Source organism: Vanacampus margaritifer, chromosome 2, assembly GCF_051991255.1.
Source record: "Vanacampus margaritifer isolate UIUO_Vmar chromosome 2, RoL_Vmar_1.0, whole genome shotgun sequence".
In the NCBI taxonomy this organism is placed as follows: Eukaryota; Metazoa; Chordata; class Actinopteri; order Syngnathiformes; family Syngnathidae; genus Vanacampus; species Vanacampus margaritifer.
In genome coordinates, this window is record NC_135433.1 from 54,214,309 (window position 1) to 54,236,420 (window position 22,112).

Sequence of the window (22,112 nt, forward strand, 5' to 3'; positions counted from 1 at the left end):
GTTTAAGGTTGACTTTTCCTTTAATAATGGTAGAATTATTCATGAAATAATATGCTTTCCTAGTTGTTTTGTTAAACATTCATTTGAAAATTCACATATAACTGCAATTATTATATTTTAGCATTTAAAATGTCATTTCAGTTCCAAAACTACATACATTAAATGCACATCAAAAATTTGTGATAATAATTGTCAAGGCTGTTAATTTAGGGCAACTGGCATAAACCTTATGTTGTTGAACACTTTACACTAGGGTTGGGCAACTACCGATACCACGTATCTGTGCCAATACCAGACTTATTTTAAGGTATCGGATATTGGTATTCACGACGGTGTCTGATACCAGTATCACCTGCCCTTTTGTGGCCATTTTACGATAGGAATTAGAAATAAGAAGATTAGAAAATTGCCGTTAATTTCACGCAATATTAAGGATAAGCTGTATTGTAATATAAGAATCATATAGCTGTAAAATAATCTGTTATTGTTTTTTGTTTATATCTCGAAAGTACAAGTGATATCGGTACTTTGTATCCGTGACTACTGAAGAGTTTACTTGTATTGTCATCGGTCTGGAAAAAAAAGTGGTATCAAACATCTGTACTTTACTCTACAACCCAGCAATAACGTTACACACATTCATTTTCCGAACCACACACACAAAAATAGACACTCCCAGATGTAAACATGTTTCGCATACCAAACCAAGTTCATGGCATCAAGCTACTTGCATATCTGTAGCCTATGTACTATACTGCTTGAATCATGTGAGCTGTGCCTGTGGTAGAGTGCAGTTGAAATGTATTTGGAAAGTGCTTCATTTTCTCTTCTTTTGGATTTGGATTATGTCCTGTATTGTATAATATTGTGTACATCGTTTTAGGGTATGACCTAGTCAGTCTAAGCTTAAATTGAATTACAGTACAGTGCAGTGTGTCATATTCATTTATTATAAACATTCAACCAAAACAACAGAAAGTGTCCAAATACATACTATTCTGCTGGTGTTTGTATTTTGTTTTTGTTTTTTTACAAACTGCCTTTGGACGTTGTTACTAACAATCTCTGTATTTGATCCCCTTTCTCCTTTTTGTTCGTAACAAATCTTCATCACATTGCCTGTGCGCATGTGTTGATTGGATGCCTATTACTTTTCTCAACACACCTCTGTTCTCTTTTCTTCTGTGGGCTTTCTACATCCTTGCGCTATCTTGTGGTCTTTCAGCTCTGCTCCTCCCTCTGAGGATCCTGCTCCCCCTCTGTCTGAGGCTGATGAACTCCTTAACAAGTAAGCTCTTTCTCTGTTTAAAGATTTGGTGTTTTGTGTTTGCCCACTCTTTGCATGATTTCCACAGGAAGCATATAGTGGATCTTCATCAGTCATACGGTTTAGCCTAGTAGCCTACACCTAACAGCACAAAACTCAGAAGTTGAACTGTCAACACTTCAAAAAAGTCTTGAGGCTTTGGTTAAATAAGCATCAAATAGTTAACTGAATATTTTTACATATAATATATATATATATATATATATATATATATATATATATATATATATATATATATATATATATATTTACACAGAAGGGTCCCAGTAATGAAGTGGGATAAATCGTGAAAGCGAAATGGGCTATATTTCAGGGTAGCAATAGCCTAGCGACAAAGACATGTGGACGTCGGTTTATGACGGCATTCGTTGCTATGGTGGCTGCATTGTGAAAAGGCTTTTATCTCCCAGACACACAGAATAAATGACTTTTCACACTGCCCTTAGTTTTCTTGGCGTTGGCTGCAGGGCACTGCTCAAGGACAATGGAATCTCTGTGTAAGTCCATATTTGGAAGTGCAAAATAACAGGGAAACTTTTCCCGCTGGTTGGTATAAATCACTCTGCCTGAGCTCATCATGCGTTGTCAGAGTAAACCACGAGTACAGAATTTTTTTAAACCAAATTTTACAATGCAACACTTAATTTTGTTTTACTTACTTACATAAATGTATATTATTTTGTGTTTAAAAGCCTGCAGTCACCTTGGTATTTTTCTTCTCCATCCTAATATTGCTATTTATAATTTGAGGTGTCAAATCCAGGTTCAGAAAGTAACCCTTCTACAGTTTTGCTTTAGCCTAAGGTGCTAGTTAGCTAGCTTCCATGATGCTCATTTACCTGCTAGGAAGCTAGCTAGCTAGCACTAGGGGCTAAAGCCAAACTGTGGTTGGGTTTTTTACTCTCTAGACCTGGATTTGCCACCTCTGCTAAGAATTGTTTTTATTGTGTAGTTATATATTCCCTTTTTTTCCTATCTATGCACTACAGGCGATATGACCGGGACCACAAATAGCAAAAATCTGTATATAATTGACAGCAATTAGAATTGCATTAGGGTGGAGGAATCCACGAGTACCAAACTGCGAAGATGTGGGGGTCCACTGAAATGGAAAAATAGTACTCAACTGCTCAATAGACTTTTTATGCTGCAACACTTTGACCCCTGACAGTAACAATAGATTAAAGCGTGTTGAGAAAACTTTTAATTAAAACTCAAATTTGAGGTTGACCACCTTCCCTAAACAGAATATGTTCAACCTCTGAGGTTCCACAATACTTGAAATAGCTTTTAGTTTACCAAGTTGCTACTACCTTTAGTTGTGGGGTTTGTCACACTTGGAAAATAATTGACTCTACATTGACCCATCAGACCACCAAGACTCAACACAGTAACCTGGATGGTGGTAATGTTTTCAACCTTCAACAGTCCAGAATTATTTCCCCTTCTTTATGCATAGATGCGGTTGTTCTAAAGGTTAGAGCAAGCACCAATATAGCCCACAAATCCATAAAGCATGATTACCTGAACCAGACGCAAAAGTGTCTCATTGCCTGCATCTGGTTGCAGGACCATTATTTTCACTTCTACATTGAAGTTGCCCAACTTTCATGGTGTGTTATTGTTTTGGTGTGGTGCTTGTTTCTATTTTTTGAGGTTCTGGATAACACTGCCCATGTATTTTCTAGTGTCTGTCTGGATCATTATAAAGTCACCTATAGTTGTTTTCATTCAACAGGTTTGTGTGCAAGAACAATGGTGTTTTGTTTGAAAATCAGCTCTTACAGATTGGCATCAAGTCAGAATATCGTCAAAACCTTGGTGAGTAATGGAGCTGCTTCAATTGATTCGTCATAGCCAAAGTTCTGTCTGGCTTTCTTCAGCGTAGAAATCCTTTAGGCTATCAGTTGCATGCAATTTACACCCATCTCTGCCTTTAGGTATGTACCAGGGGTAGGCAAGTTCGGTCCTAGAGAGCCGCAGTCCTGCATGTTTTTGATGTCTCTCTCTCTTCGAACACAGCTGAGAGGCTCCTGCAGAACGTAATTATGAGCTGATGATTTGAAACACCTGGGTTGTAGGTAGGAGACGCCGAAAACATGCAGGACTGCGGCTCTCTAGGACCGAACTTGCCTATTCCTGTTATATGGATGTGCTTCTGGATTATTTATCTCCCTCTATGTTTTCAATTAACACATTTTGTGGTCAGTTTTATGACTTAAAAAACAGCTTCAAAACAATAGCTGCACTGTAAACAAGTCGACGTTAGCCATGGCTGCTACGCTGCTAGTGTAACTTAATTGTAATGGAGTGTTGCTATAACACTCAATGTTAATGGCTTGATGTGGTATTATTTTATTAATGTGTAAGATTATTTTCATATTTTTTTATTTCTTGACTTGGCCTGCTGTGTATTAATAATGTATGTCTTTCTCATAGGGAGAATGTACTTGTTCTATGGGAATAAGACGTCAGTGCAATTTGCCAGCTTCACCACCACAGTCAGCTGTCCTGGAGAGCTCCAGTCTCATATCCATTCATTCCCCTTGGCTGTCGAGTACAAAAGCTTAAGACGAGATGCATTTGGACAAAGCATGATATTTTGCCATCGCTGACCAATACGTCTTGATTGAGTATAACTAACTATTAACTATTGCCAGCACCATGTTGTGTTATGACGAACATTTTATCTTTTTTTTTTTTTTTTTACTAAATTTTCTTTTAAATAAAAAAATCTTCATTACAGATGAAAATCTAGTCTAGTTTCCAGTTAGATGTATTTGGACCTGTGTAGCATCTGTTTAATGTTCCTTGACAGCAAGTCACAGCTTAACGTTCAAACCAAACCAGTGGAACCACTGGTAGAGGGAGGTGCTCAGATCCAGCAGGTCCTCAACATCGAGTGTCTGACCGACTTTTCCGACGCTCCACTACTTAACATCAAGTTCAGGTAAGCTCTAGAATAAGAATTCCAAATAACTTGATTAACGTAACCCATATCAGAAAACTACGATGGTATCTCCATGTGCGAACACAGTACTTTCCATGAATAATTGAACTGCAGTTTGATCCTTCTTCAAAATGTTTACCATGGATATTTTTTATATTGTAAACAGATAAATGCACATGCATGACGATAATACCACACAATTACTGTAAAAAACAAATCTACCCAATATGCTGGCTGAGAGTCCTATCACAATTAAACTGCAATTGATTTTAAAAAAAAAAAAAGAGGAGGAAGTACAGTCATACCAATGTATTGGCATTTTCTTGGAACAGTATTAGTCAAAATACATTTTACTGCTTAAAAACATTCCTTTCTGCAAAATTAACAATCAAGCACAATTGTGGTCTTGAATCAGTGAAGAATTGACATTGTGCTACATCGGTTTTTCAGGTCAACTTTTTGGAAGAAAATGGTATTTTGCGTTAGACGTCAATGCATTTAATTGTGTGTCACAGATACGGAGGAGCTCTGCAAAACTTGACCCTCAAGCTGCCTGTCACTATCAACAAATTCTTCCAGCCGACTGAAATGTCCTCAAATGATTTCTTCCAGCGTTGGAAACAACTTAGCCAGTAAGTTTGGGCCCAGTATTAGGTGTGATCATAACAAAAGACTATAAAACCAGAAAAGTGAATGTCCTCGCAGTCTTGGGGAAAAAGAAAATCTGTACTTAATTCCTGGTTACAAAGAGATATGTCCATTTTTGGACGTGTTTTGTTAACCAAAAGCTAAAGAAATCATTTTTTTAAGGTGATGGCTTTAAGGATTTTATGAGACCGAAGTTTAATTGAGTTGAGCAAATTTGCTGTGTTTTTTCTAACTCTGGTAAAGAGACTTTGGAACATTTATTTTTTATTTCAGTGCTGGATTTCGGAGAAGGACCATGATTCACCCGCACTGGAATTTAAGGATATTAAATTTGGGATGAAAATGCAAAACAGAAAAAGGGAAATGATGTGCAATACTCTAATAATAATGGCAAAACAGTTTATTCAAAGATGTAGGTTTACTAAATGTCGAACATTGTTTTTTCTTTTTTTGGAAGGAAACTGAACATGTTTGGAAGGACATTAAGGAGGGTTAAGACAAATCACGCCTTGTTGTTAGTGATGCACCAAATATTCGGCCACCGAAAATAAAATTCAAGCCGAAAGAATATGGCCGAAAGAGGACGTTGTGGTGACGCAAGCAAAAAAAAAAAAATGCTGAAAGTGTCTATTTGAATTAAACACCAAACACGGGAGTGAGTGTCCGCCTTGCTGCTCGCTGCCGTTTGTGAGTACCGGCAGCTTCATTGTGTACAGTGGAGAAGGAGAGGGTCGCTTGGTAAACTATGTCAAAAAAGCGAGCGCTGCCGAGTACTGCACTACAAGTGAGCCCCTCTTTCTCCTACAGCGCCTTCCTTTTTTTCCTTTGAGACCCCCCTTGAGCACTTTCTACTTTTTCACTTGCATTCTGGTGGCTGTACTAAATACTTGAGCAAATGTTAGCACTATTGCTATCAACGGTTTTAACCAAGTAAACACTTACTGCTATTTCCGGGTAACTACAGATCTGTACGCTGTGTGTGACTTTGCAGTCCGTTCACAAAGCCAATTGCTTGGTGCGAAGAAATATATTTATTTTTTTAAACGTTGGTGAATATGTGAATGTGCCGATTTTAAGTGCGGCGCACCGTGTCCCGCTCCAAATAGCCTACCAATGCGTCATCCGCACCGCACAGCACCCATTTGTGCCAGCCGGTGCGAAGTACTGTACATTGACTATAAAGTGCAATTGCTCCGCCAGAAAATGCTCAGTTGCTCACCCCGTGTTATCGCCAACATGTCTCTGATGTCTGTGGTGTGGATGCATTTCAATTTATATTGTGCTTTGTTAAAATGCCAATGCTAAATAGGCCTAAATATTTTATAATAATATTATAATTTTAATTAATTATAATAAATGCAATGATAATAAAAATATTGCCTTTTTTTTCTCTGTGCGTTTCAGTTTTTGGCCAAGCATTTCTCATTTTCGGTTTTGGCCAAAAAAAAAATTATCTCGGTGCATCCCTACTTGTTGGTATTTGATCATTTGAAGAATTTATTGTCTGATTAGACCTCACTTTTTGTTTTTGTTTTGTCTTTGTTCGAATGCTCAATTCTGTTTTTTTTGCTCCGTTGATAATTCTCATGTTCTATGGAGAAAGATTTGGATGCTGGTTTTTGGATTGATAAAGGAAAACAAAAGCAGTTTGTGGCCAGTAAGTATTTTGTTACTTTCTTTAGGTTAACTAGTAAAGCTTTTGTATGTACTGTCATCAGGCCTCAGCAAGAAGCACAAAAGATTTTCAAGGCCAACCACAGCATGGACACAGAAGTTCTCAAGGCTAAGGTACGTCAATATTCTCTTTATACCTCCTCTCGATAGTTGTTTTGTCTTCATACTGTGTGTATCTCCTTCATTCGTGTTTTTTTTTTTAAACAATGTTAGTCAAAACTTCACCGCGCTACTTTAACCATGACTCTTGATATGATAGCACTGACTTTGTTGTTGTTGTTGTTGTTGTTGCTTTCTTGTAGCTGCTGGGATTAGGAGCGGCCCTGCTGGACAATGTCGATCCAAACCCGGAGAACTACGTGTCTGCTGGAGTGATCCAGACCAAGGGTCAGCAGGTTGGCTGCCTGTTAAGACTGGAGCCCAATGCCCAGGCACAGGTACAACCTACAGTTGTGTATAAAACATCAGTTAATCATCTCCAAATTACATGTTTTCAACAGTTGAACTTACTTAAATTGGTTAACCTAAAATTTTTCCAAGGGTTTAAGATTTCATATTTAAAGAAAAAATGCAAGCCACTTAAAAAAGAAAAAAAAGGATTGCGGAAAAAAATATTACGTGCAGTAATTTAATCCCACATTTATTATTGTTTACCACAGACGATTATTCTATTTTTGCAATAATTACCACTAAGTACTGTTTTGAAGTAAAATACCTTTCTGATAAAACGAAAACCTGAAATAAATATTTTTAGACAAAAGACTTAAAATAGGTCAGACAGTCAACGTGGTGACATGATGGCATATCGATGAACTGGCAAAGCAGAGGTCTCAAGCATTGAATTTTACAGAGGGCAATGAATTTTGAGCGTCCGTCATTCGGCAATCATCGATAGTCGGGACGCACTTCCGTCATCGTCAATCCGTCAATATTTCAAGCCGAACCGTCAATATTTCAAGCCGAACCGTCAATCCGTCATTTGTCGATTGCACAGCAAAATGAGCGTCTGTTAATGTTTGTCATTCGAAGTGGGCAATGTGATGTCATTTGTCAATCTCCAATCACCAAATTGGACAGATTGACGGATTGCATCTTCCGTCAATGCTAAGTTCGTCAATTTGTAGAAGTTTCGCGTCATTCGTCAACAAAATATGACAGAATGCCTACCTCTGGATTTTTATACCTCTCCACATTAAGGTAATTTAAACCAAACCACAGGGAAACAGCGAGGTGGTCTCAAGGGAGGCATCCCCTTTCCTCCTTAGAAATTCATTTTCACACCTGTTTTATGATGCGCTATTGAAGACCAATAAACAACTGAAATAAGTGGGGATGGACGAGTACTCGTGGAGGCTGCTAATACTACAAACCCATCAAAGTCCAGGCCGAGGGTGCGGTGCGGCGCAGCAGTCCTTTTGCGTCACTGCAGCTGGCGCTTCCCTGTCGCCGCCCCCGCCCGCTTTCACAACCCTGGTGGTCCAGGCCGAGCCATTCCACAATCTGATGTCTGATCTGCTCGTCACTATGTTCCGCGAAAACCAAAATGATGGCTACTAGTAAAAAAAAATAATAATAAAAATTGATGCTGGAAGGACTCCTGTTGTTTTGTCATATGTTGTGTGACGTAAACATGTACACAACTTGAGCAGATCTGAGCTTAGTGGAGTTTTGAGTTTTGGGCCGTGTCTGCATATGGGAATGCAATGGAGGAGCTTATTCAACTTATCCACTATGGAGGGTTGTTTCAAATTTTTTGCCTATTCAAGCTCCCAAAACGGCGTCACCATCTAAACGAAAGGCACTTCCAATATAATATTTTGGCGTTTTTACCCCCCAAGCGTCCTCCTATGAACATATGAATAAATTACCAATTTTGACACGCAAACTGCCATGCAAACCCGCTTGTTACAAGCCTTGTGTGGACTTAAAACTTCTCTAAAAGTCAGAAAAGATTCACCGGGTGCCACTTAATGATTAAGACCACTATCACAACAGTGTAGTTCAGGCAGCAACATGTTGTTTTTTCTGATCAGTTAATATGTGGCGTGTGTTTGGAATGTTCCTTTTCTGTATTGACCTAAAAATGCAATAATTTCAGTCAATGATCAATGATTCAGTATTTTAATCTTAATAACAGCAATATTACATGAAGATTATGTACAAGGTTTTCCTTTTTTTTTGGGGGGGGAGTATATAAGTGATGTGGTTACTATGCAGTGGGAAGTAAATGTGGTTGATATAAGATTAAGTGTATGGCTGGGGTTCACTGCCTGTAGTGTGTTCCCTCACTCTAATCAGTCCCCCAAGCAACATGAACTCATACTAAAACAAATATAATTGTAACAGTATCAAGCCATTTATTACACTCTAGTAGAGGTTAATTGTAAATTTAAACACACAAAAAGAAGAAAATTACACACAGTGCACACTTAAATACTAACACACTTTGTTTAGCTTGTTTCCCGAATAAAGCTAGCTCAAGGCTAACGCACAATGCAAAGTGCCATTGACTCGCTAACGCTATTTAGTGTGCTACTTGCGGCACTTTTATCACTCAAAATACGGCTATTCATACAAAAACGCTTCAGGAATGTATACAGAGAAGCATGTTAACATTACTCACCGGCATATGCTCTTCCTACACTGCAAAAAAACAACTTTATTGGCGTAACTTGATGGTGACTTTTTCCTTCTACTCTCTAATGTTGCTACAACTTAACAGTGTATCAGAACATGTGGAACCACACTGCCCCTAAGTGGCCAAATCGTGTAGAACATGAACAGTGCTCAATTATATATTATATCGATTCTGAATCGTACGTAATAAATGAGAATCGTACGCCCGGGCCATGTATAAATATATATCTATATTTTTAAGAGGGTGGGGTCAATAGTCAGAGAAAAAAACATGCAAATCTGCGACTTTATAAAGTGGCAGATTTGCGAGAGAAAAAACTCAGAAACTTACGAGAAATACACATAGCGTACCTATAGTCTGTGAGGATTCATTGGTGGTTAATGGGACACTGTTTATAAAATGAAAAGGCAGGATAGAGACGGATTCATTCTTAATTTAAACTTTACAAGTCATACACGGCAGCTAAAGCGACAACACTTCCTGATCTCCTATGAGCTGACTAACATTAACCAATCAGAAGCAAGCATACTTAAGGTAAATGCAAGTGAATGACGGAGAACAGCAGATTCGACACATCAACTTAGCTACTTGTACAAACAAAAACAACCCAAAGTGTATTGTTTAAATTATAATTCTGGAAATACAAATGTACCAGTAAATATACATTTCAACAAATTAACTCAAAAGTTTCAGGTTTTTTTCTTGCAAATTTGCCACTTTATAATCACAAATTTACCAGTTTCTCTCTCTCTCTCTCGCAAATTACCACTTTATATAGTCACAAATTTACCCGTTTTTTTCCCCTGTAAATTAACATTTTATAGTCGCAAATTTCCACTTTATAAAGTCGCAAATTTACCATGTTTTTCTCGCAAATTTTCCACTTAATAGTTGCAAATTACTTTTTTATAAAGTCGCAAATTTACCTTTTTTTCGCAAATTTGCCACTTTAGAAAATCGCAAATTGACCCGTTTTTTTTCTTGCAAATTACCACTTTATAAAGTGTCAAATTTACCCGTTTTTTTTCTTGCAAATTACCACTTTATAAAGTGTCAAATTTACCCGTTTATTTCTTGCAAATTACCACTTAATAATGTCGCAAATTTACCTTTTTTTCTCGCAAATTATCACTTTAGAAAGTTGCAAATTTACCTGTTTTTTTCCTTGCAAATTACCACTTTATAAAGTCGGAAATTTACCGTTTTTTATCTAGCAAATTTGCCACTTTATAGTAGCAAGTTTACCAGTTTTTTTCTCGCAAATTTGCCACTTTATAAAGTCGCAAATTTACCCGTTTTTTTCTTCCAAATTACCATTTTATAGTCGCAAATTTGCCACTTTATAAAGTCGCAAATTTACCCGTTTTTTTCTTCCAAATTACCATTTTATAGTCGCAAATTTGCCACTTTATAAAGTCGCAAATTTACCATGTTTTTCTCACAAATTTTCCACTTTATAGTTGCTAATGACTCTTTTATAAAGTCTTTTTTTTCGCAAATTTGCCACTTGTGAAATTCGGAAATTTACCCGTTTTTTTCTCTTGCAAATTACCACTTTATAAAGTCGGAAATGTACCAGTTTTTTTTCTTGCAAATTACCACTTTATAAAATGGCAAATTTAACATTTTTTTTCTCGCAAATTTGCCACTTTATAAAGTTTTTTTCTCGGAATATTGCTCCCACCTTCTAAAAAATAAAATATTTATACATGGCCCTAATACGCCGTCGTAGAATCGCGATTCTTATGATAATCAAATTTTTTGGGGCACATCCCTAATTGGTCTTCTCTTACCATGCATTTCAGTTGAATACATAATGTTTGTGTGTGTGTGCGCAGATGTACCGACTGACTCTGCGCTGCAGCAAGGACTCTGTGTCAAGGCGTCTCTGCGAGTTGCTGGCCCAACAGTTCTAGAATAGCTGGAGTTGCAGAACTTTATCAAGACCAGTACTCCCTCTCCTTCCCCATCAGCGCGCCCTCCCCTCTCCTGCCACACTTCTCTTCCTCCTACCAACAAAGGTTCTTTATTACACACAAAAAAAGAAAAAGAAAAAAAGTGTAACCTACATAAGGGAAAAGCAATCACTGTTAGCAGTGGTGACCATATTATTGTCATTATTCTAATTCAAGTTCATCTTCAATTTGTTTATTAACATAATGCTACATTATCGTTTTTTTCTTTATGGTGTTTACCTGTGTAGCTGGTGTGTGCGGCCAGGACTGCGCGCGAGCGCGTGCGCGTTAGCGCGTGTGTGTATATCCCACAGTGTGCTGTGGTCCCATTCTGCTTTATTCTGGCTGCTCTGTATTACTGATGCTATATGTACAGTGTGTGTGTGTGTGTGCATGTGTGTTGATTTATTATCAATCAATTGGTAGATCATTCCTTGAAGTCAAATGGGGGATCATACACATGGACCCATATTCCCCCATCGTATCCACAAGTGGTTCCTCGTCGGGTCCAAAAATGAAGGGAGAGACCTGAAGGTCCAACACTCTGATTTTAAGCATTCCCCTTGATCATAGGCCAGTCAAATTGCACTTAAGGCTTTTGGGATCCTCTGTGAGACCCTCCAGCATGACACCCACCCACCCTTTTGGGAAGAAACGGATTCCTCTCCTGGGGCTGTTTGAGTAGCCCGACATTTCAATGACCTTGATGGTTTTGTTTGTTGACGTGTCTGTAAATATGCGACAGTGTGTTACTTAATTGCTTTCATAGACATTCCCATCTAGCAGTTGGCTTCAATGATCGAGCCCAGGCTATCCGTGTAGACGAATGGCAGTAAACGGGATGTGAGGTGACTGACACAGGGTCGACATTTTCAGAATTGAAACAGTTTTTATGGAGGACCAAAACTGACAAAATTTAAAATAAATACATGACTTAATAAATGAATAAAAGTAAAAATAAAAAACATAAAAAATACAATAAAAAATGTAATACAATAAATAAATAAAATTGGAGATTAAAAAAATAAATCCAAAAACAAATGTTGAAATAATACAAAAAAAAGATATAAATAGAATTAAATATAAATCAATAAATAAAAACGGTCTATTTATTTTTGTTTTTATTTCGACATTTATTTTTATATTTTAATTTTATGAATCTCGTTTTGTTTTTTTTACTTTCAGGTATATATATATGTATGTATGTGTATGTATATGTATATGTATGTATGTGTATATGTGTATATATATATATATATATATGTGTGTATGTATATATATGTATATATATGTGTATATATATATATATACATATATGTATGTATATACGTATGTATATACGTATGTATATACGTATGTATACACGTATGTATATACGTATGTATACACGTATGTATATACATATATATACACGTATGTATATACATATATATACACGTATGTATATACATATATATACACGTATATGTATATCTATATCGTTTTTATTTCCATTTATATAAATTTTTTGTATTTAATTTTTTAATTATATTTTTTACATCCAATTTTGTTTACACCTTTGTTTGTTTATTTATTTATTTATTTTAAATTTGGCAGTTTTGGTCCTCAATAGTTAGGACTTCTCGTACTCAACTCATGCCTGGAGGAATGTCCAGATGAAACATTAGCTTCCCTACTGTACAACCTAAACATTGTTTCCGAAGAGATGCATAATTGTCTTTTTGAGACTTTTTTTTTTAATTGAACACTTTGCTTCTAAGGATCATATGTTCAAACTTTGTCTTTGCCCATCAGATAAATTAGTCCAAATGATGCAAATACACTGATTTTGACTTGATGTACAGCTCCAATGTACATCCAGAATCTTCTCAATAGAAAAATCCTGAATTCAGACAAATATTTCTATATTCTTTCCTGGGCTTCCTTTGCACACAGCAGCAGCAGTGATGTGGAAGAATACTAGTTGTCCATTATAACTACAGGGGACTATTGTTTATGTGAGGCTGGAAGCAGGTAATGAGAAGAAATCCTTAAAACATTTCAGAGATATTGTCACTTTACAATCTGTGGCTGCACAGCAATCACAAAACATTGTGGTGGAAAGCTTAGTCATTTTTTGTCATTCTGTGCGTGCGTGCGTGCGTGTGTTTGTGTGTGCGTGTTTAAGCAGTATCCACTAGCTAATGCAGCCTCATGTATTGATGTTTAAAAAAAAAAGAGTCCAATACCTGTGTTAGAATTAAGATTACTCTGTAATGAAAAATGTGAAAGTAAAACTATGCCATATATCAGAAATGATGCTTCCTGTGTTCACTGTTTCACTCAAACAGCATGACATCATTGAGTCGTAGGCAACAGAATGTCAAAGAAACAATAGGTCAGCAGTGGTCAGACATTCAGATGCACAAAAGCCTTTATGAAGTCAAGGCTTAATTTTTGCCTTTCTGTACTACAAGTACTGTACAATGGTTGCACAAGAAAGCAACACCTCATTAGTGAAGTCTGTTTTGTGCTTTATTTTTTAAATTCCCACCTAAAACCTTAAAATAGTCCCAAAAGAGAGAACAAATCCTTATTTTAGCTCTCATAGTGCACCATCAACACTGTATAGTGGAGCTGCAGACATACTTTGAAGATGTAGCGGGGTCTGTTTGAGTGGCCTCAATGCAGATGATGTGCTTCTGCTGGCTTCATCAGGCTGTGATCTTCAACTCTCACCACTGGAGCAGTCCACACTGAATGGAAATCTCTAAAACATGGGTATTGATTCTAATTTCCTCAATTGATTCAAGTGAGTTCAGTTCAATCCGGTATTGATTAATTATGGAACATCAATTCTTCTTAAATAACAACGGCATGATAATAAAACTCCACAAACTTGAATTTTGTGGAGACAGTACATGGTTAAATTATTTATTTATTTATCAAAGTAATGTGTTATAATCACTTGACACCAGCATGGATGAGATGGAAATGTTTTCATAAATCTAATTCAATAATTGTAAATATAAATTAAAAAATATTCTGAATTGTCATAAAGTGCAATGTCAAGTTTTTCATAAACGTATATAAAATACTTTTTAATTCATGTTAATGGCAAATATAAAAAAAAAAAAAAAACAGTAAGATACAAAAAATGTGTCCCTTAAATTTATATTTTCTTGGGGGTTGGGGAAGATCATGAATTTAAAAATATGTTCTATGTATTTAATATCACTGGAATGATTGATTATAGCTAATTGGTCGTGTATGTTTACCACTTTCAACATTCTTTCGCTTTTAATTTAATTGATATTACCAATCCGCCTTCACTTGTGTTTTAGCAACAAAACAACACACCACAGATAATGTGACATCATGCAGCCAGCATGCAGCAGTGCATGTGCGCAGTTGCTGAGCGGCACAATACAGTTCAATGCAATGAGCTATGTGTGCAACTTCCGCGGTCATCTGATTCGAGTAGAATTGGCCGAGTGGTGAAAAATGCAGCTGGCCGCCCTCATTTGCATATAGATGTCGGAGACTAGTGCTGGTGATGAGGCAGCAGTGACAGTCTGCCACGCTCCGCCCACTTCACACCCGGCAGGCATCCCTGTTTAGGAAGGGGAGGGGGGATATCACTCGTGTGCGCGTGCGCGAGTGGATGTCCAGCGCGCAGCCTATTGGCTGAAAATGACATCACCGCTCAAGGTTTATTGTTGGTAAGAGGATGAGCTCATCGTTTAGAATCAGTCTCTGGTAGAAAGGAGAGAAAACAGGACGTCGCTGACGTGAACTGAAAGAATCTGCAGAACCGACACCAACTGTAACTGAGGAAAAAACGCAGTTTGAGAAGAAAGAACAATCACAGTGAGTATTTGCATAATTCATTTATTTTTGCCAATATTTCGATCGCAAGTTCTCCTGTAGAGAATTGTTGTTTTTTTTTGGATTTTTTTTTTTTAAACCCAATGCAACCCTTTTAGGAATGATTTTCACTTCCTGCTGTTTGTGTTGAACTTTTGACAATATTGACATAACCTACTAGGATAAAAAGCAAATGAAGACCAAGAGAAGCCTATATGTGCTTTCAAATGCAAATTTATATTTTTAATAATGCTAAAATATTCCTTAATCTGAAATTCATAGTTGGAAATTGAAAAAAATGCTGCACTGTTCTGCCACAATAAATCAGAAATTGCATAAAAAATATTATTAGTTATTATTATTAATTAATATTATTAACATAGTTTAACTTTATAGTTTTTTTAAGGTTATCTTTAACTGATTTTAAAAATCCTTATATTATGGATCATTGACTTATAATTTGACCAATAACAGTAAAGACAGTTGTAATAATAAAATAATATATCGTATACATTATAAATGAATGAATGTGTTGTGTATTGTGCTGTAGATATGGTTTGGTCCATGGAGGGAGAGACAGAGCGTCCTCCTCTGTCCATTATCCTGCCAAGGCTCTACCTGGGAGCAGAGAGCGATGTGACGCAGGTAATAAAAGCACTTCATGATGCGAGTGACAACCAGGGCTGGACTGGCCATCTGGCACATAGGGCAGATGCCCGGTGGGCCTAAGTCAAAATGCTAGGGCCGATTATTTGTGCCAGCCCAGCCCTGGTTACAACTAACTACATGCAATATGTTTAAACTTTATTTACGTACAAGTAAAAAAAAAAAAAAAAAGAAGCCTTTCACTTGAAGAAAAATACAAGTATTCGAGATTTTTCATAAAATTGTGTGAACAGGACCGACTGGCCTCTCTGGGGATCTCCTACGTGTTGAGCGTGAGCCGCTGCAGCCCCCGACCTTCCTTCCTTCCCTGCTCCAGATACCTCCGCATCCCCATCGATGACTCCCTGTGGGATGACCTGCTGCCCTGGATCCCTCAAGCTCTACGCTTCATCGGTCAGGACTTGCCACTTGCACAGCATTTGACGTCATTGGGAACGCAAATAACTCACTTGTATTCATAATTTATGCAGATGCGGCAATGTCTTCCGGTGCCTCTGTCCTGGTGCACTGCGCCGCTGGAATATCTCGCTCTCCAGCTCTGGCCGTTGCCTACATCATGTATAGCTCGGGAATGGATCTGGACCGCGCCTACAGGTTGAGCTGCATACATTTTACACATGCTGTATCGAGCATATAAGCCATCATGTGTTAGTGTGATTATTGGACTGTTTGCGTTTGTGTCCAATAGCACTTAAGTAGCAGTAAGGCTGGGCGATATGGCCCAAAAATAAAATCTCCATTTTTTTTTCAGCCATTCAGGGCGATTACAATTTTAATCGATTTTAATCTAGCAAACCCCAAAAACATTTATTTAAAGGTTTCAATAATTGTGGGGATGCTAAAAGCATTCAAAAATTCACATCTTTCCTGGCGCTATTTTTCTCAGATGTAAGAGCTCCAGTTTTAGCGTTATTCAACATTATAAACTCCATTCATTTTCAGTGACACATTTCACAACACTACAACGATGACAGCAAGTCATGGCTCAATGGGTAGGGTACTAAAGCAGAGTTGTGACCAGTAAACAGGAGGTGAGGGTTTGAATCCCACCTTCACCAGATTGCAGTTCAAGTTTTCTTTCTATTCACTTATCTTTCAACTACAGTTTTCACATAATTTATCAATTTACTTCATAAGCATTCATCTTAGCATTCAGCTATTAGCATTCAGCTTCCAACATTCCCACACAATTTCTCCAGAAATTGCACTTTATCTAATTCAAAAATAATTATTGTGCAAAGTGTTCAGTCAACAATAATATATACTGATTCAAAATCAGTTTTAACATAAACTTAACATTCATTGTTTGTGCTTAAATGTCACAATGAAGTAGTTTGTAGCTATTGAAAACATGTCTTGTAAACCACCTATCCAGCATTGGGCAAAATTACAACTCACAATAACATTTGGATGGAGCTGAACATCACAACAACAGCTTTTAATAATCCAGAAGACAAAACTCGATTTCACGATTTAGCAATTTTTCAACGATTTGATTTTTAAAATGACGATTAATCAAATAAATTTGATTTATTGCCCAGTCCTAAGTAGCAGTAAAGGGAGTTAAATTGTACAGTGAGGAAAATAAGTATTTCACCCCCTGGTGATTTTGTGAGTTTGACCCTTTACAAAGAAAGGAACGGTCTATAATTTTCATGGTAGGTTCATCTTAACAGTGAGAGACAGAATATTAAAAAAAATCCCAGGAAATCACATTATATTAATTTTAAACATTTATTTGTCTTTTATTGAGGAAAATAAGTATTTCACCCCCTAGCAAAACATGACTCAGTACTTGGTGGAGAAACCCTTGTTGGCAAGCACAGCGGTCAGACGTTTCTTGTAGTTGGTCACCAAGTTTGCGCAGATCCCAGGAGGGATTGTGGCCCACTCCTCTTTGCAGATCCTCTCCAAATCCTGAAGATTTCGAGGCTGTTGCTTGGCAACTCGAAGCTTCAGCTCCCTCCACAAGTTCTCTATAGGATTAAGGTCTGGAGACTGACTAGGCCACTCCATAACCTTAATGTGCTTCTTCTTGAGCCACTCCTTTGTTGCCTTTGCTATATGTTTTGGGTCATTGTCATGCTGAAACACCCATCCATGACCCATTTTCAATATCCTGGCTGAGGGAAGGAGGTTCTCACCCAAGATTTCCCGGTACATGGCCCCATTCATCCTCCCCTCGATCCGGTGAAGTCGTCCTGTACCCTTAGCAGAGAAACAGCCCCAAAACATAATGTTTCCACCACCATGCTTGACGGTGGGGATGGTGTTCTTGGGGTCAAAGTCAGCTTTTTTCGCCCTCCAAACACGGCGAGTCGAGTTGATGCCAAAGAGCTCGATTTTAGTCTCATCTGACCACAGCACTTTCTCCCAAGCCTCCTCTGAATCATCCAGGTGCTCATTGGCAAACTTCAGACGGGCCTGTACATGTGCCTTCTTGAGCAGGGGGACCTTGCGGGCACTACAGGATTTCAATCCATTACGGCGTAGTGTGTTACCAATGGTCATCTTGGTGACTGTGGTCCCAGCTGCCTTGATATCATCAACAAGCTCCTGCCGTGTAGTTCTGGGTTGTTTCCTCACCTTTCTCATGATCCGGTTCACTCCACGAGGTGAGATCTTGCGTGGAGCACCAGACCGAGGGAGATTGATGGTCAATTGGTGTGTCTTCCATTTTCTAACTATCGCACCAACAGTTGACTCCTTTTCACCCAGCTGCTTGCTAATGGTCTTGTAGCCCATTCCAGCCTTGTGCAGGTCTATAATCTTGTCCCTGGGTCTGTGGGAGCCAGAATTCTTGCTGGTTGGTAGGGGGTGAAATACTTATTTTCCTCAATAAAAGACAAATAAATGTTTAAAATTAATATAATGTGATTTCCTGGGATTTTTTTTAATATTCTGTCTCTCACTGTTAAGATGAACCTACCATGAAAATTATAGACCGTTCCTTTCTTTGTAAAGGGTCAAACTCACAAAATCACCAGGGGGTGAAATACTTATTTTCCTCACTGTAGTAGTTAATGGTAAGAAATACTAAAATATATTAATTGCGTCAAAATACAGAGATAAAATAACATGCAAAATTCAATAGTGTTATTAGTGTTAAGAGCTTTAAAAAAAAAAAGAAAGAAAAAAAATCGTAGAGCTTTTGCCAAACGCAGCCAATAGTTTTTGGTATTATCAAAGATGTTACTGTATATTAAAGTGTGTTATATTTATATGATCATTTACAAAAGTTAGATTTTGATGCAGTGTGGGGGTCAGCTGATTGTCAATTTTGTAATTACAGTGACTTTTGTACAATTGATATTCAGTCTAATCCTTCCGTAAGATTAAAATTTTTTTTTTAAAGTGAAGATGGATGAGTTAATTGCATTCATTAATAATAATTAGGGGTGTCAAAATTAGTGCGTTAATTTTGAGTTTGTTTAAAGTTCCTTTAACACCACCAAAAAATTTTTTAGCACGCGACACCCACGTTAAAATGTAGCTGTAATAAATTTAATAATAATGCATATATTTGTGGAGACTGTATTTTACAATTTTTAAAGTGTGCAGATGTTACTTCATGTTAAACATTAGTTAGCTCTTAAAATGAAAAGAAAAATGCACTGAGCAGTCACCGTCTTACAAATACAAATATGTCATCTGGTGGCAGAAAAAAATAAATATTTTAAACTTAAAATTTAATTTTGAAATAATTTGAACTCAATTTTATGATTTGTTATGAAATTACTGTATCAATGACAACAAGATCCAATCATATTTATATTAGTTTAACATTTTTTCCACTTTTATGTTAAAAAGAGTATGAAAACTTAAAAAAATTATATTCTATTGTAAATTTTATTATACATTTAAAACAGATATAAAATGTGCGATTAATTTAAGTCATGTGATTAATTACAATTAAAAAATATAATGATCTGACACCCCTAATAATAATAATACATTTTAGTATTTTTTGTATTTTAACTAAATTAGGTACAAAGTCTTTAAACTAAAAACTTTCATTAAGCATAATAATGCAAGGTTGTTGAGGTTTGTTTTGATCGTTGTTTGTTTGTTATGTAGCTACGGTAGTAAGTTGTTGTTGTTTTTTACTTGTAACCGTTCATCTTTGCCAGGCCCGTCCGTGCTCCATTGAATGTTATTGTAGTGAACAATGTGTTTTTTACTGTGTTCACCCTCACCCTGTCCGCTCAATTGTCAGGTTTGTGAAAGAGCGCCGACCCACCATTTCCCCCAACTTCAACTTCCTGGGTCAGCTGCAGCACTTCCAGGGCACTCTGCGTCAGAAGGCCTCCGCTGGCGACTTCCCAAGCCAGCAGCTGGACAACAACCTGCCATCCATTGACATCAGTAACAATCGCACCCTCGCTATTCCCAACAAGAATGATCAGGCCAGCGTCATCAGTGACAGATCAGCAGAAGCCATCCAAACAAACACTGAGAATGTGCACCAGCAGAGACATTCCAATCCGGACGCTAATGGCAACCAGCAGATTCCCTTGTCAGGGAAACTTTGGACTCATAATAATAATAATAATCAGCAGGAACCAGCGTCAATTAAATCAGCATTACCAGCAGTCTCTGCTTCTCTGTCAGAGAGACGCAAAAGCCTCAGCCTCTCATTGACCCCTTTGGGAGGGGTGTGCCCTCCCTCGTCGACATGCAACGGCAAGCAAGCCAAGAGCACCCGTTTGTCCACAGGTGTCCACAAGAGGGAGACGGCAGAAAAAGCGGAGGCAAAGACGTTGAGTAGGCACGCAGAGGAAAAACACAACACTTGTGACGTGAAGGAGCAAGGCCTGCTGTCTCCGCTCAGCTGCACGCTCAACAAATTGCTGGACTGGGGGGAGAGAATGCTGCTTGGTGGGGTTTTTGCTCACCCTGTCAAGATGGGACAGCCTGCTTTGCCATACAGGTGCTGAGTGGAATCATCATTTGTGTGTGTGCGTTTGTATTTGTGCATGTTTCTCCAAAGGAATGACACCACATGTGAGCAAGCGGTCTGGTGGTACTCATTGTTTATTTATTGCTGGGATGACAGAATGATTCTCCACTTATCCGCTTATTTTGCCACTGTCATCTTGCCGTTTGTAAGATGGCCATATTTTCAATTCATTGTCACTTTGGCCTGGATTGTACAGTGTTTACTGATGATTAAAGATTGGATTTCAACAGCCTCTTTTGGCAGAAAGTGTGTGTATTTCCACCAATAAGCAGTGCTTGTCCTCATAAGGTTGTGGGTAAGATGGAACTAGTGTCAATTGTATCCGCCATTTTTAAATTTAGTCTCAGTTTTAGTCCAATTTCAGCCACGCTTGTTAGTTTTTATCACAGTTAACCTCATGCACTTTTTATTTAGTCCATTTTTAGTCGACTATAGATATAGCATTTTTGTCCAAGAAAACATAACTTTATTTGTCTAGCTTTAGGCCCCGTCCGCACGAAAGCCAGTTTCAATGTATCCTCTCAAGTATCTTCCCGTTTAGGCCATTCGTCCACAAGATGGCGCGGTTTTGGAGCTTGAAACCGATCACTTTTGAAAGCGGGCTCCAGAGTGGAAAGATTTCAAAACACACCCCGTACGCGTCCGTCTGAACACCATATGCAGGATACTCCTCCAGTAATTACGTAATGGTCGCAGATTGATGATGTATGCGCCAATTCTCACGTGACTGCGCGCGAACCGACAGTCTGTCAACAACAATGGCGGATAGCCGTATCGTAGTCGTTTTACGCAGCCTCCTTAGCTTGCTTATGCTTTTGCAGCACAATATTTTGCTTCTTTATTCCCACGTTCAACAAGTGGTGTTGAACTTGAATCACCCGTCATTGTCAATTCTTCTGTGTTCGTCTTTTTCATGTTGTTTTGACACATGCAAAGCCATGTTTTTTCTGTAGATTGCAATAAAGTTAGAAAAAAAAGTGTTTGTCTACTGCGCTGATTCTTCTTCTACGCTTTCCGTTAACTCCCTGTGGCTGCGCTACAGCGCCACTCCAGACTTGGCATGCACATTAGAGCCGTTTAAGGTCCTCAGCGTCTTCTTTTGGACACGCAAGTCTTGAAATGCTTCTGTGTGTACGAGATTTGTTTGAGGAACGAAGCCGGCTTTCCTTCCGTCTGGACGCCTTAGTCAACAAAAACTGTTAATGTTGTAGTCTAGCTTTAGTCAAGACAATCATTTTACCCCTGTATAAATATTTTTTTGACAGCAGATTATGTTGAACATTTCGGATCTAGAACTATTTCACATAAAATGTTCTCTCATCTTTTTGATGAAAAACAACTTCACTATTCACTATTACAGTATAGCCTATCAACAAGTGGCTACTACAGTATAGCACCATGCTATGAGCTAGTAAATTAGCCAACATTACCGGTCGGATTAACATGAT

The 22,112-nt window shown here is 37.8% G+C and overlaps 2 protein-coding genes across 5 annotated transcripts in view; both read left to right on the plus strand.

The window, feature by feature from the left end:
* ap2a1 (adaptor related protein complex 2 subunit alpha 1) overlaps positions 1–13,487 on the plus strand; it is a 33,445-nt gene extending 19,958 nt beyond the window's left edge. For 2 of the 4 annotated variants that reach the window (XM_077556224.1, XM_077556226.1), the window contains 8 exons: positions 1,226–1,288; positions 3,066–3,148; positions 3,767–3,855; positions 4,153–4,277; positions 4,793–4,909; positions 6,644–6,713; positions 6,902–7,036; positions 11,076–13,487. In XM_077556224.1, the coding sequence (XP_077412350.1) occupies positions 1,226–1,288; positions 3,066–3,148; positions 3,767–3,855; positions 4,153–4,277; positions 4,793–4,909; positions 6,644–6,713; positions 6,902–7,036; positions 11,076–11,153 (760 nt within the window). In that variant the 3' untranslated portion in view covers positions 11,154–13,487. The remainder of the gene's footprint in view (positions 1–1,225; positions 1,289–3,065; positions 3,149–3,766; positions 3,856–4,152; positions 4,278–4,792; positions 4,910–6,643; positions 6,714–6,901; positions 7,037–11,075) is intronic. The other 2 variants (XM_077556225.1, XM_077556227.1) reach the window with 1 other exon arrangement.
* A 1,418-nt stretch (positions 13,488–14,905) lies between these two features.
* On the plus strand, positions 14,906–20,896 carry LOC144045071 (uncharacterized). Its single transcript, XM_077559879.1, has 5 exons — positions 14,906–15,041; positions 15,589–15,683; positions 15,938–16,097; positions 16,175–16,298; positions 19,921–20,896. The coding sequence occupies exons 2-5, from the start codon at positions 15,591–15,593 to the stop codon at positions 20,639–20,641; spliced, it is 1,098 nt and encodes a 365-aa protein (XP_077416005.1). The 5' UTR covers positions 14,906–15,041; positions 15,589–15,590; the 3' UTR covers positions 20,642–20,896.
* The last annotated feature ends 1,216 nt before the right edge of the window (positions 20,897–22,112 follow it).

Excerpts from the sequence above, each read along its gene's own strand:
- LOC144045071 (XM_077559879.1), top strand. The coding sequence starts at position 15,591 with ATGGTTTGGTCCATGGAGGGAGAGACAGAGCGTCCTCCTCTGTCCATT. Across the intron at positions 15,684-15,937 it reads CAGAGAGCGATGTGACGCAG|GACCGACTGGCCTCTCTGGG; the intron begins GTAATAAAAGCA and ends TTGTGTGAACAG. Across the intron at positions 16,299-19,920 it reads GATCTGGACCGCGCCTACAG|GTTTGTGAAAGAGCGCCGAC; the intron begins GTTGAGCTGCAT and ends CTCAATTGTCAG.